Genomic DNA, 15,801 nt, shown 5'->3' with positions numbered 1-15,801 from the left:
CAATAGGATCCAACAGTACATTAAGAAAATTATTCACCCTGACCAAGTAGGATTTATCCCTGGGACACAAGGCTGGTTCAACACCCGTAAAACAATCAATGTGATTCATCATATCAGCAAGAGAAAAACCAAGAACCATATGATCCTCTCATTGGATGCAGAGAAAGCATTTGACAAAATACAGCATCCATTCCTGATCAAAACTCTTCAGAGTGTAGGGATAGAGGGAACATTCCTCGACATCTTAAAAGCCATCTATGAAAAGCCCACAGCAAATATCATTCTCAATGGGGAAGCACTGGGAGCCTTTCCCCTAAGATCAGGAACAAGACAGGGATGTCCACTCTCACCACTGCTATTCAACATAGTACTGGAAGTCCTAGCCTCAGCAATCAGACAACAAAAAGACATTAAAGGCATTCAAATTGGCAAAGAAGAAGTCAAACTCTCCCTCTTCGCCGATGACATGATACTCTACATAGAAAACCCAAAAGTCTCCACCCCAAGATTGCTAGAACTCATACAGCAATTCGGTAGCGTGGCAGGATACAAAATCAATGCCCAGAAGTCAGTGGCATTTCTATACACTAACAATGAGACTGAAGAAAGAGAAATTAAGGAGTCAATCCCATTTACAATTGCACCCAAAAGCATAAGATACCTAGGAATAAACCTCACCAAAGATGTAAAGGATCTATACCCTCAAAACTATAGAACACTTCTGAAAGAAATTGAGGAAGACACAAAGAGATGGAAAAATATTCCATGCTCATGGATTGGCAGAATTAATATTGTGAAAATGTCAATGTTACCCAGGGCAATATACACGTTTAATGCAATCCCTATCAAAATACCATGGACTTTCTTCAGAGAGTTAGAACAAATTATTTTAAGATTTGTGTGGAATCAGAAAAGACCCCGAATAGCCAGGGGAATTTTAAAAAAGAAAACCATATCTGGGGGCATCACAATGCCAGATTTCAGGTTGTACTACAAAGCTGTGGTCATCAAGACAGTGTGGTACTGGCACAAAAACAGACACATAGATCAGTGGAACAGAATAGAGAATCCAGAAGTGGACCCTGAACTTTATGGGCAACTAATATTCGATAAAGGAGGAAAGACTATCCATTGGAAGAAAGACAGTCTCTTCAATAAATGGTGCTGGGAAAATTGGACATCCACATGCAGAAGAATGAAACTAGACCACTCTCTTTCACCATACACAAAGATAAACTCAAAATGGATGAAAGATCTAAATGTGAGACAAGATTCCATCAAAATCCTAGAGAAGAACACAGGCAACACCCTTTTTGAACTCGGCCATAGTAACTTCTTGCAAGATACATCCACGAAGGCAAAAGAAACAAAAGCAAAAATGAACTATTGGGACTTCATCAAGATAAGAAGCTTTTGCACAGCAAAGGATACAGTCAACAAAACTCAAAGACAACCTACAGAATGGGAGAAGATATTTGCAAATGACATATCAGATAAAGGGCTAGTTTCCAAGATCTATAAAGAACTTATTAAACTCAACACCAAAGAAACAAACAATCCAATCATGAAATGGGCAAAAGACATGAACAGAAATCTCACAGAAGAAGACATAGACATGGCCAACATGCACATGAGAAAATGCTCTGCATCACTTGCCATCAGGGAAATACAAATCAAAACTACAATGAGATACCACCTCACACCAGTGAGAATGGGAAAAATTAACAAGGCAGGAAACAACAAATGTTGGAGAGGATGTGGAGAAAAGGGAACCCTCTTACACTGTTGGTGGGAATGTGAACTGGTGCAGCCACTGTGGAAAACTGTGTGGAGGTTCCTCAAACAGTTAAAAATATACCTGCCCTACGACCCAGCAATTGCACTGTTGGGGATTTACCCCAAAGATACAAATGCAATGAAACGCTGGGACACCTGCACCCCGATGTTTCTAGCAGCAATGGCCACGATAGCCAAACTGTGGAAGGAGCCTCGGTGTCCAACGAAAGATGAATGGATAAAGAAGATGTGGTTTATGTATACAATGGAATATTACTCAGCTATTAGAAATGACAAATACCCACCATTTGCTTCAACGTGGATGGAACTGGAGGGTATTATGCTGAGTGAAGTAAGTCAGTCGGAGAAGGACAAACATTATATGTTCTCATTCATTTGGGGAATATAAATAATAGTGAAAGGGAAAATAAGGGAAGGGAGAAGAAATGTGTGGGAAATATCAGAAAGGGAGACAGAACATAAAGACTGCTAACTCTGGGAAACGAACTAGGGGTGGTAGAAGGGGAGGAGGGCGGGGGGTGGGAGTGAATGGGTGACAGGCACTGGGTGTTATTCTGTATGTTAGTAAATTGAACACCAATAAAAAAAAAAAAAAAAAAAAAAAAAAAAAAATTAAAATCAAAAAGGTGTGTTAGAACTATTAAATTCAGTACCTCTGTAGAATACAAAATCAACACAGAAATCATTTGAATTTCTATACACTAACAAAGAAACAGCTGAAAAAGAAAGATAACAGTACTATTCTCATTGGCATCAAAATCAATAAAATACTTAAGAATACATTTAAACCAAGTAAGTGAAAGATCCATACCCCGAAAATTACAAGGCTTGTTTCTGTCAGCATTATTCACAGTAAGCAAGATATGAAGATATGGGAACAGTCTACGTGTCTGTCAATGGATGGATGGGTAAAGAAAATGCAGTATTTACATAAAATGACATTTTATTCAGTCTTGAGGAAGAAGGAAATCTTTCTATTTGTGCCAACATGGATAAATTTGTGGGCATTATGACAAGTGAAATAAGCTAGATAAGGAAAGAAAAATGCTCTATAATATTGCTTATATGTGAAATCACCTTAAAAAGCTGAACTCAGAAACAAAGAGTGGCCTGTGATTACCACAGGCTAGGAGATGAGGGAAAGGGAGAGATGTCTGTCAAAGGGTACCAATTTCTTCTTATAAGATGAGTTAAGTTCAGGGATCTAATGTACAATATGATGTTTATACTTAATAATACTGTATTACTTACTTGAAACTTACCAGGAAAGAAGATTTTAAATGTTCTCACCACAAAAAGAAATGGTACTTATGTGACACGATGAAGCTTTTAGCTAACATATGGTGGTAATCATTTTGCAATAGATAAGCACAACAAATCAACATGTCATATACCTTAAAATGACACAATGTTATAGGTCAATTATATCTCTATAAAGCTGCAGGGGGCAATAAGGGTTGGAATACACTTAAAGACCTGAAAGTGTAAAACTACTAGAAGAAAACAGGGGAAAAGTTCTTGAAGTTGGTCTGGGAAATAATATTTTAGATATGACACAAGAGCACAGGCAACAAAAGCAAAAATAGACAAGTGGGACTACATAAAAAAAGTCTTTTTAAAAAAAATATTTTTAGAGACAGAGAGCAAGGGAGGAGGGGCAGAGGGAGAGAATCTTTCAAGCTGACTCCCCACTGAGCAGGGAAGCCAACATGGGGCTGAGTCCCACAACTCATGACAAACACAAAGTGAGTTCATCACAACTAAACCTGCCTTCAAGAGATGCTAAAGGGAGTTAAAATGAAAACACACTAAGCAGCAATGCAAAAAAAAAAAAAAAATGTAAACCTCAATGGTAAAGCTAAATATATGAACAACTATAGAATAATATAAAGCTGCGATGATGATACATAAATCACTTTTAAACTAATATACAATATAAACAGAAGCAATTCTGACCTAAAAGAGTATAAAGTGTGTGTGTGTGTGTGGGGTAAAAGTATAGATTTCTTTTGTGTTAGAAACACATTCTTATCATGACCTGACCAAAACCAAGAGCCAGACACTCAACCGACTGATCCACCCAGGCACCCCAAAACTAAAAAAATTCTTAATAAAGGAAACAATCAAGAGGAAAAATGAGATCTATAGGAGAAATATTTGCAAACCATGTATCTGATTAGATACAAAATATCTAATAAGTCATATAACTCAATAGCAAAAAGAAATAATGAGATTTAAAAATAGCTAAAACTCTGAATAGACATTTCTCAAAAGAAGACATACAAATGACCATCAGATATATGAAATGGTGCTCAACATCACCAATCATCAGAAAAATGCAAATCAAAACCACAACTTACACCTTTTAGGATAGCTATTATCAAAAGGTTAAAAAATAACAAGTGCTAACAAGGGTTTGGAGAAAGGGGAACCTTTGTATATTGTTGTTGGGAATGAACTTGGTATAGCCATTATGGAAAACTATATAGACTCCTCAAAAAATAAAAATGAACTATATTATAATCAAGCAATTTCATTTCTTGGTATATATGTATATGTAACTAATACATTAATTACCTTGATTGTGGCAATTATTTCACAAAACATCAAAACATCAATTCATACACCTTAAATATGTATCTTTCTAAGTCAGTTATACCTTAACAAAGTTTGAAAAAATAAAAATATAGATGTGAAACAGAATAAAGAATTTAAATATATAGCTAGAATTTAAATTACACATATATATGTCCCTACACACATATATACATACAGATGTTGAACAGAATAAATAATTTGGATAAAATTTAAGTTACACATACATACATATGTACATATATATACATACATATAATTATATAAATAAATATAATTTGCATATTTAATTATACATATAATTGCCAATTGTCTTGGTAATGTTAATAAAAATATAAAGAGCCAACTATGTAGATGTTCAAAACAATATTACCTTTTCCAAATATAATCTCACAACGTGCATCTGTATCTTGGCAGCCTCCATCATAACACATATATTGGTTTTTACATGTACGTCCATTGTGTATAGTCACATCAACTGGACATTCTGATGAGCTTCCATTACAAAACTCAGCAATATCACATTCATGATGTCTTGCTCCCCTACATTGAACACCTGATCTTTCAATCTAATAGAAATTAAAAATAAAAAATAAAACATTACATTTAAGATTGTTTCTCAATATTCATTTCAAAATTATTCTATTTATAGTTTGATGATCTATTTATTCATTAATGTCTATTAGTACCTTCTTTGTATAAAGCATTATGCTAATCATATTGAAAAAAAATTGAATGTTATCAACTACAACAGGAAATAAGCATATGCACAAGGAAAAGTATAACACAAATATGATGTGAAGATAGCCAAAATTCTGTTTGTGTTTCAGTGCAAGGGAGAAAAAAATCACTTTTAGCTTGGGATAATTATTTCTTGGGTGAAAATAGTGTAACTTAGACAATTTGCAAATAAAATATACTTATTCAAAGCATAGTTTGTGGATATGGAATATTTGTAATTCTATGACAAATATGATACAGAATAACTGAAAATTAACAAAGGAAAACAAAAGGTAAAGAGGCAGTTCTTAGAGAAGAAACTCGATCATGATCATTCTCCTGAATTACCCTGTAGTTAATTAACACTTTCATATAGACTCTTCAGGTATCTATCTCATACTTCTTTGAAATTTTTATTTTATTTATTTATTCATAAGAGACACACAGAGAGAGGCAGAGACACAGGCAGGGGGAGAAGCAGGCTCCCCATGGCGAGCCTGACACAGGACTCAAACTCAGGACCCCAGGATCATGCCTTGACCCAAAGGTAGAGGCTCAACCACTGAGTCACCCAGGTATCCCTCTATCTCATACTTCTTAATTGAGGACTTCCAGTTGGCAATAAAAAGATCACAGAGGTAAGAATGTAACAACATGGTAAGATTCAGAAAAAAAATAACAAAACTACACCAGTCAAGGATAGTCAAGAACCCAGAACCCATGGCAGGTAGTTCAATAGAATGATTCTCATATGACAAATCTGTTACAAATATATTGCAGGAGCTGAAAAGGAAAATAGTGGATAAGAGTCAATGTCTTCAACATATAAACTAGCATGTGATCTTTCAATCATACGATCTTTGAATAAATAATAAGTTTGTAGTTTAAACTTTGTGCTACTGTAGCCTACTCTAATGAGTTTCATTATTTATACATTTATGAGAAACTGCCATGTTACATAGTTACAGATACCTATCACAGCTAGTAATAATATTTTATTATAAAAATATAAATATTGGATAAAGTAAATAAAACCCTTTTAATGGAGATCTTCTGTATTGAATAATTGTATGATAGCTCTCAATCAAGGCTTAAGAACAACAGCATCAAGTTAGAATAACAGCATAAGAAGAAAACCTAAACATCCAGTTAAGGTTCACAGAATCATTTTTTAAGTTTTAATTTAAATTACAGTTAGTTAACATAGAGTATAGTATTAGTTAACATAGAGTATAGTATTAGTTTTGGAAAGTTCATTTATTTTTACTTACAGCTACAGGTCTAAGTGTTTTAAAATATCTAAGACATGATTCATTATATACTTAGAAGATAATAAATCTTACCTGACAGTCAGTGCAGCATAGTCCTGCATCACATTGTGATCCTGGCTTCAGCGTACAAGTTCGAAAATTACAACAGCTAACAGCTCCACATTGCTATGAGTTAATGGAATGCACAAGTAAAAATACATCATGATAATAACATAAACTTTGGCAGGAATTATTTTTGCTGGGCTTATTTTTTAGTTTTGGAGGAGAATATGAATGCTATCAATATTTATAGTTCTGTATCTCTAGACAATTAAAATACTAAAAAAAGACTTTTACTTCAGGTCAAAACAGAGTAACTGGTACCAAGCAACTCTTACCCAATTAGAAAACTATGAAAAATGTATGAAACAATTTTTTTTATAAATTAGAGAATAATATGAGAGAGCAGAATAGTGGTTAATTAGTTCCTGGAGAGTGGGGAAAAAAGAGGATACATTATTCAAAAGATACAAATTTTAATTTAAGAATGAATTAATTTTCAGGATCCACTGTACAGCCTGATGACTATAATTAACAATACTGTACTCTATAGTTGAAATGTGCTAAGAGAATAAAGTGTTCTCATTACATAAAAAAAAAGATAACTATGAAGAGAGGGATATGTTAGTTTGATTGTAGTAATATTTCAGGAGGTATACATATATAAAAACATCATGTTGAACACCTTAAAAACATACTATTTTAATTTGTCAGTCATACTTCAATAATGCCAGGGAGGAAAGGGTGTGTAGAGTTTAGGCCTGCTGCAAAGTTAGAACGTCCCCAAAACTTCCCTGACTACTTACACTCAACACAAGTTCAATGGATTTACAAAACCACTCTCAGGTTTGGTAATTTACTAGAAGGACTCACAGAACTCACTGAAAGCTGTTATATTCATAGTTATGGTTTATTATTCAGAAAGGAAGTAAATCAAAATTAGCCAAGAGAAGCAACTTGGACAGAATCCAGGAAAAGCTCATACTCCCTTCACCCCAGGAAATTACCAACACAATACTCTCCCAAACTTGATGGGTGAACTTCCTGGCTTATGCTTTGAGACCAATATTACTGTAATAACCAAATCCAGACACATTACCAAAAAAAGGAAAATTCCAGACCAATATCTCTCATAATCATTCAGACTCAATTAATTAATTCATCATATTGACAGGCTGAAGAAGAAAAACCATATGACCATAACAATTGATGGAAAAAAAGTATTTGACAAAATCCAATATTCACTTAATGAATTCTACAAAATATTAGCAAACTAGGAATAGATGGGAACTTCCTAAAGTTGATAGCAAACACACAGAGAACACCTACAGCTAATGTCATATATATGGTGAAAAACTATAAGCTTTCCCTCTGAGATCAGGAACAAGACAAGGATGCTCCCTTTCATCACTCCTTCTCAACACCCTTACTGAAAGTCCTAGCTAAAGCAGGACCAAAAAAAAAAAAAAAAGAAGAAGAAGAAGAAAAGAAAAAAAAGAAAGAGAGAGAAAAAGAAAAATACACAGGTTGAGAGGAAAGAAAAAAATAAACCTGTTTTTTTCCATAGATTCTATGATTGATTATATAAAGAAAATCCCAACTGATCGATCAAAAAGCCAACAAAAACAAAAATCTCCTGGACTAATAATTTATTATAGCAAGAGATTACTGATACAAAGTTAATATACAAAAGTCAATTGTTTACCTGTGTACCAAGAAGGAAAAATGGGAATTTTAATGAAAAATATGATGCTATTTATATTAGCACCAAAATAATGATGTATTTGGGAATAGTTCTAACAAACTTATAGAATCCATATGAGAAATACTAGAAAACTCTGATGAAAAAAAAATTAAAGGAGGCATAAATAAATGGAGAGATATTTCATGTTCATGGATAGGAAGACCCAATATTGTTAAGATGTCAGTTCTTCCCAATGTAATCTAAAGACTTAATGTAATTCCAATAAAAATTCCAGCAAGTTATTTTATAGATATTAAGAAACTGATTCTAAGCTTTATATGGAGATGAAAAACAATGCAGAAAAGTCACATAATACTGAAGAGGAGAGAGAGAAGTAAGAGTAAAGGGGGGGGAGGAGAAGGGAGGGAGAGGAGGAGGAAGAAAACTAAAGGAATAATAACAACCAACTTCAAAACTTACTATAAAGTATAATGACAGTGTAGTAGTCACAAAATAATGAATAAAAGATCATTGGAACAAAATAAAAAGCCCAGAAACAGACTGACACAGATAATAAATCTTTAACAATGGAGTAAATGCAGTTCAACGGAGAATGGATAGCCTTTCCAACAAATGGTGCTGGAAGAACTGGACTTTCACATGGAAAATAATGACACTGACTCCACTTTCCACAAAAAAATAACTCAAAATGGATCATAAACTTAAATGTAACTTAAATGTAAATGCAAAGTTATAAAACTTCTAGGAAGGTAGATTTAAGAGAACAGATCTCACGTAAGGTGCGACCACCCTCTAAAGAGGTAGGAAAGCCTTCAAGGAACAAAAGCCTCACACAGCAAACAGCTTACACTGAGCCCAGCCCCCGGGCAAAAGGTGGTGCAACTTTGCCCAGGCACAGACACCTGAGAATCAGAGCAGCAGACCCTTCCTCTAGACCAGCTGGAAGAGCAGGTGAAAAGCAAGTTTATCAACCAATTAAGACTAGAAAATAGTATATAGAACTCAAGGCTTTTTTCTTATGATTCATTTATCTTTCAGTTTAAAATATTCCAATTTTCCCCCATCTCTACTAGTTTCTTACTGTATCAACTCTTTGCTTTTAGGTCTTTTCTTTTTTAACTTTCATATTTTATAAATACATGCTATAGATATATTCTTCATTTTTTGCTACCTTTCACTGTATTCAATTTTATTTTTGTATACATATAAGTTTTGCTTCCTTTATAACTTTGGAATTTAGTACCATCTAACACACAGGCCAAAATGCAATCAAGACAAAGGGGATCACCTTGTTTCATCCACACTGAGATTATATTCTCTTTCTTCCTCCCACCTCTCCTGCCTTTTTTTTTTTTTGTCTTTGTCTTTTTTCTTTTATGTTCTGGTTCCTGACCACTTTGGAATTGTCTAATGTGTAATTCGTTGGGTCAGAGTTGATATTTTTGACTTTGCTCATTCATACAGCCATTCTGCACTGGACAAAATAACTAGAAGGAAGAGTTCACAACAAAAAAAGAAACAGAGGTAATACTCTCTGCCACAGAACTAATGGATATGGATTTAAGTAAAATGTCAGCATGGAGTTCAGAATTACAATTATAAAATACTAGTTAAGCTTTAAAAAGCATAAAAGATTCTAGAGAATCTCTAAGTACAGAAATGAGATATAATCAGGCCAAAATCTAATTGGACCAGACTACTCTGAGATGCAGTCTAAATTGGATGCTCTAACAGCCAGAATAAATGATGCAGAAGAAAGAATAAGTAACATTGAAAACAAGTTGATGGAAAGGAAGGAAGCTGAAGAAAAAAAAAAGACAAAAACAACTAAGAGCTCACAAAAGAGAGGCTCCAGGAAGTAAGTGATATAAAGAAAAAAAAATAACATCTGAATTATTGGAATTCCTGAGGGCATGGAGAGAGAGAGGACCAGAAGGTATATTTGAGCAAATCATACCTGAGAACTTCCCTAATCTGGGTAAGGAAATGGGCATTCAAAACCAAGAGGTAGAGAGGATCCTTCTCAAATCAATAAAAGTAGATCAACACCCTGACATTTCATGTGAAGCTTGCAAATTTTAGAGATAAAGAGAAAATCTTGAAAGCAGCTCAAGACAAGAGATTCCTTACATAAACAGGGAGAAATATCAGATCAACAGCAGATCTATCCACAGAGACCTGGCAGGCCAGAAAGTGCTAGCATGATATATTCATGGTACTAAATGAAAAAAAACAGCAGCAAAGAATACATTATCAAGAAAGGCTGTCATTGAGAATGGGAGGATACTGAGCCACCAGGACAGACAGAAGATGAAAGAGTATGTGACCATCAAGACAACCCTGCAAGAAATATTAAGGGGGATCCTGTAAGCAAAGAGGGAGCCAAGGAAACAGAGACAATCTGCAGAAATGGGACAGTACAGGCAATAAATACAATGGCACTAAATACATATCTTGGGAAAGCTGGGATATCAATCCTCATATCACATAAATTAGATTTTAAACCAGAGACTGTATTAAGAGATGAAGAGAGAAACTATATCACACTTAAAGGATCTACTCATCATGAAGATCTAACAATTATATTTTTGCCCCTAACTTGAGAGCAGCCAATTATATCTGCCAATTAATAACCAAAGTAAAGAAACACATAGATAATAATACATTAATATTAGGAGATTCAACACTCCACTCTCAGCAAGGGACAGATAATCAAAACAAAAGATCAGCAAAGAAACAAGGGCTTTTAATGACACATTGGACCAGATGGACTTCACAACAAATTAGGCAATCTGGAACAAATGGATGCATTCCTGGAAATGTATAAACTACCAAAACTGAAACAGGAATAAATAGAAAATCTAAACAGATCAATAACAAGCAAAAAAATTGAAGTGGTCATCAAAAAACTCACAAGAAACAAGAGTTCAGGACCAGATGGCTTTCCAGGGGAATTCTACCAAATATTTAAAGAAGAAATAATATCTATTCCACTGAAGCTGCTTCAAATGATAGAAATGGAAGGAAAACCCCCGAACCTGTTCTATGAGTCCAGCATTACCTATCCCAAAACTAGACAAAAAGGAATTACAGGCCAATATCCATGATGAACATGGATGTCAAAATACTCACCAATATGCTAGCCAATAGGATTCAACAGTACATTAAAAGGATTATTTATCATGACTAAGTAGGAATTATTCCTGGGATAAAGGTAGTTCAACATTCATAAATTAATCAATGTGATAGATCATATTAATAAAAGACAATGCATTTGACAAAATACAGCATCCTTTCTTGATTAAAACTCTTCAAAATGTAGAGATAGAGGAAACATATCTCAATATCATAAAAGCCATCTAGAAAAAGCTCAGAGTGAGTATCATTGTCAATGGGGAAAAACTGAGAGTTTTTTCCTAAGGTCAGGAACACGACAGATATGGTCACTCTCACCACTGTTGTTCAACATGGTACTAGAAGTCCTAGCCTTAGCAATCAGACAACAAAAAGAATTAAAAGGAATTCAAATTGCCCAGTAAGAAGTCAAACTCTCCCTCTCTGCAGATGACATGATACTAAACCGCTAGAACTCATATAGCAATTCTGCAATGTGACAGGATACAAAATTGATGCCCAGAAATCAGTGGCATTTCTATACACTAACAGTGAGACTAAAGAAAAATTAATGAATCAATCCCACTTACAACTGCACCCAAAACCATAAAATACCTAGGAGTAAACCTAACCAAAGAGGTAAAGGATCTGTACTCTAAAAACTGAAGAACACTTATAAGAAAAATTGAGGGAGATACAAAGAAATGGAAAAATATTCCATGCTCATGGATTGGAAGAATTAATATTGTGAAAATGTCTATGCTACACATTCAACCTATCAAAATACCATGGCCCTTTTTCACAGAGTTGGAACAAATAATCTTAAGATTTACACAGAACCAGAAAAAGACTCCAAATACCAGAGGAATGTTGACAAAGAAAAACAAAGCTGAGGGTATCACAATGCCTGACTTGAAGCTGTATTACAAAGCTGTGATCATCAAGACAATATGGTACTGGCACAACAAAAATACATAGATCAATGGAACAGAACAGAGTACCCAGAAATGGGCACTCAACTCTATGGTCCATTAATCATTGACAAAGCAGGAAATAATATCCAATGGAAAAAAGACAATCTCTTCAATAAATGGTGCTGGGAAAATTGGACAGTCACATGCAGAAGAATGAAAGTAGACCATTCTCTTACACCATACACAAAGATAAATTCAAAATGGGTGAAAAACCTAAATGTGAGACAGCAATCCATCAAAATCCTAGAGGAGAACACAGGCAACAACCTTTTGGAACTTCGCGATCACAACTTCTGGCAAGATACATCTCTAAAGGCAAGGGAAAGAAAAGCAAAAATGAACTATTGGTACTTCATCAAGACAAAAAAGTCTGGAGGAGGGGCAAGATGGTGGAAGAGTAGGGTCCCCAAGTCACCTGTCCCCACCAAATTACCTAGATAACCTTCAAATCATCCTGAAAATCTACGAATTCGGCCTGAGATTTAAAGAGAGAACAGCTGGAACGTTACAGTGAGAAGAGTTCGCGCTTCTATCCAAGTAGGAAGACCGGGGGGGGGGGGGGGGGGGGGGGGATGGGATAAAGAAACAAAAGGCGTCCAAGGGGGAGGGGCCCCGCGAGGAGCCGGGCTAAGGCCGGGGTGAGTCCCCAGGACAGGTGAGCTCCCTCCCGGAGAAACAGGAGCTTCACCCATCTTCCCAGGCGGAAAGGCGCCCGCAGGGAGTTGGAGCAGGACCCCAGGAGGGCGGGGATGTCCTCAAGTTCCCTGGGACACGAACAGACACCTGCGCGCCCAGGAGAGTGCGCCGAGCTCCCTAAAGGGCTGCAGGGCTCACCGCTGGACCGGGAAAAGCTCGAAGAGGCTCCGGCAGTAGCTCCGTGAAGGGGGCTGCGCTGCCGGAGCGCGAATCCAACAGCACAGGTCCCGGAGCACTGGGCGCCGGAACACAGCCCAGGATCCGGCCTCCTCCCGGGACAGGCAGAGGCCGGGAGGGCCCAGGACAGCAAGGACGCTCCTGCCCCGAGCTGAGCAGATCAGCGGCCCCGCCCCCGGAGCATCCAGGCCCTGCAGATGCAGAACTCCGTAGTTACTGTGGGGGCTGAATCCAGGTTACCAGAGCTGGCCCCGCCACTGGGGTTGTTTCTCCTGGGGCCTCACGGGGTAAACAACCCCCACTGGCAGGGGGCAGAGCAGCTTCCCCAAGTGCTAACACCTGAAAATCACAACACGCCCCTCCCCCAGAAGACCAACTAGACGGAGAAGTTCCAGGGGAAGTCAAGGGACTAAAAGTATACAGAATCAGAAGACACTCCCCCGTGGTTTTTTCTTTTCTTTTCTTTTCTTTTTTTTTTTTTTTGCTTTTTGATTTCTGTTTACTTCCCCCACCCATTTTTTTCTTTCTTTTTCTTCTGTTTTTTTCTTTTTTTCTTCCTTTTTTCTTTTTCTCTTTTCTTTCCTTCTTTCGCTCCTCTCTTTTTCTCCTTTTCCCAATACAACTTGTTTTTGGCCACTCTGCACTGAGCAAAAACTAGAAGGAAAACCTCACCTCAAAAGAAAGAATCAGAAACAGTCCTCTCTCCCACAGAGTTACAAAATCTGGATTACAATTCAATGTCAGAAAGCCAATTCAGAAGCACTATTATACAGCTACTGGTGGCTCTAGAAAAAAGCATAAAGGACTCAAGAGACTTCATGACTGCAGAATTTAGATCCAATAAGGCAGAAATTAAAAATCAATTGAATGAGATGCAATCCAAACTAGAAGTCCTAACGACAAGGGTTAACAAGGTGGAAGAACGAGTGAGTGACATAGAAGACAAGTTGATGGCAAAGAGGGAAACTGAGGAAAAAAGAGACAATTAAAAGACCATGAAGATAGATTAAGGGAAATAAACAACAGCCTGAGGAAGAAAAACCTATGTTTAATTGGGGTTCCTGAGGGCGCCGAAAGGGACTGAGGGCCAGAATATGTATTTGAACAAATCATAGCTGAAAACTTTCCTAATCTGGGAAGGGAAACAGGCATTCAGATCCAGGAAATAGAGAGATCCCCCCCTAAAATCAATAAAAACCGTTCAACACCTCGACATTTAATAGTGAAGCTTGCAAATTCTAAAGATAAAGAGAAGATCCTTAAAGCAGCAAGAGACAAGAAATCCCTGACTTTTATGGGGAGGAGTATTAGGGTAACAGCAGACCTCTCCACAGAGACCTGACCTGGCAGGCCAGAAAGGGCTGGCAGGATATATTCAGGGTCCTAAATGAGAAGAACATGCAACCAAGAATACTTTATCCAGCAAGGCTCTCATTCAAAATGTAAGGAGAGATAAAGAGCTTCCAAGACAGGCAGCAACTAAAAGAATATGTGACCTCCAAACCAGCTCTGCAAGAAATTTTAAGGGGGACTCTTAAAATTCCCCTTTAAGAAGAAGTTCAGTGGAACAGTCCACAAAAACAAGGACTGAATAGTTATCATGATGACACTAAATTCATATCTCTCAATAGTAACTCTGAATGTGAACGGGCTTAATGACCCCATCAAAAGGCGCAGGGTTTCAGACTGGATAAAAAAGCAGGACCCATCTATTTGCTGTCTACAAGAGACTCATTTTAGACAGAGGGACACCTACAGCCTGAAAATAAAAGGTTGGAGAACCATTTACCATTCGAATGGTCCTCAAAAGAAAGCAGGGGTAGCCATCCTTATATCAGATAAACTAAAATTTACCACAAAGACTGTAGTGAGAGATGAAGAGGGACACTATATCATACTTAAAGGATCTATCCAACAAGAGGACTTAACAATCATCAATGTATATGCCCCGAATGTGAGAGCTGCCAAATATTTAAATCAATAACCAAAGTGAAGAAATAATTAGATAATAATACACTTACACTTGGTGACTTCAATCTAGCTCTTTCTATACTCGATAGGTCTTCTAAGCACAACATCTCCAAAGAAACGAGAGCTTTAAATGATACACTGGACCAGATGGAATTCACAGATATCTACAGAACTTTACATCCAAACTCAACTGAATACACATTCTTCTCAAGTGCACATGGAACTTTCTCCAGAATAGACCACATACTGGGTCACAAATCAGGTCTGAACCGATACCAAAATATTGGGATCGTCCCCTGCATATTCTCAGACCATAATGCCTTGAAATTAGAACTAAATCACAACAAGAAGTTTGGAAGGACCTCAAACACATGGAGGTTAAGGACCAGCCTGCTAAAAGATGAAAGGGTCAAGCAGGAAATTAAGGGAGAATTAAAAAGATTCATGGAAACTAATGAGAATGAAGATACAACTGTTCAAAATCTTTGGGATGCAGCAAAAGCAGTCCTAAGGGGGAAATACATCGCAATACAAGCATCCATTCAAAAACTGGAAAGAACTCAAATACAAAAGCTAACCTTACACATAAAGGAGCTAGAGAAAAAACAGCAAATAGATCCTACACCCAGCAGAAGAAGAGAGTTAATTAACATTCGAGCAGAACTCAACGAAATCAAGACCAGAAGAACTGTGGAACAGATCAACAAAACCAGGAGTTGGTTCTTTGAAAGAATTGATAAGA

General features: G+C 36.6%; 1 protein-coding gene across 12 annotated transcripts in view; it reads right to left on the bottom strand.

The window, feature by feature from the left end:
- The window catches only part of ADAM32 (ADAM metallopeptidase domain 32), a 188,978-nt gene that overhangs the window by 74,625 nt on the left and 98,552 nt on the right, over nucleotides 1-15,801 (bottom strand). For all 12 annotated transcript variants that reach the window (XR_012007696.1, XR_012007693.1, XR_012007695.1 and 9 more), the window contains 2 exons: nucleotides 6,456-6,548; nucleotides 4,766-4,961 (listed from right to left, as the gene is read on the bottom strand). Coding sequence is in view for 8 of the 12 variants with exons in the window: in XM_072776543.1 (XP_072632644.1) it covers nucleotides 4,766-4,961; nucleotides 6,456-6,548 (289 nt within the window). In the remaining 4 variants the exon portion in view is untranslated. The remainder of the gene's footprint in view (nucleotides 1-4,765; nucleotides 4,962-6,455; nucleotides 6,549-15,801) is intronic.

Source organism: Canis lupus, chromosome 15, assembly GCF_048164855.1.
Source record: "Canis lupus baileyi chromosome 15, mCanLup2.hap1, whole genome shotgun sequence".
Taxonomy (NCBI): Eukaryota; Metazoa; Chordata; class Mammalia; order Carnivora; family Canidae; genus Canis; species Canis lupus.
Note: the sequence above shows the minus strand (reverse complement) of the source record. Positions and strands in the feature narration are given on the sequence as shown.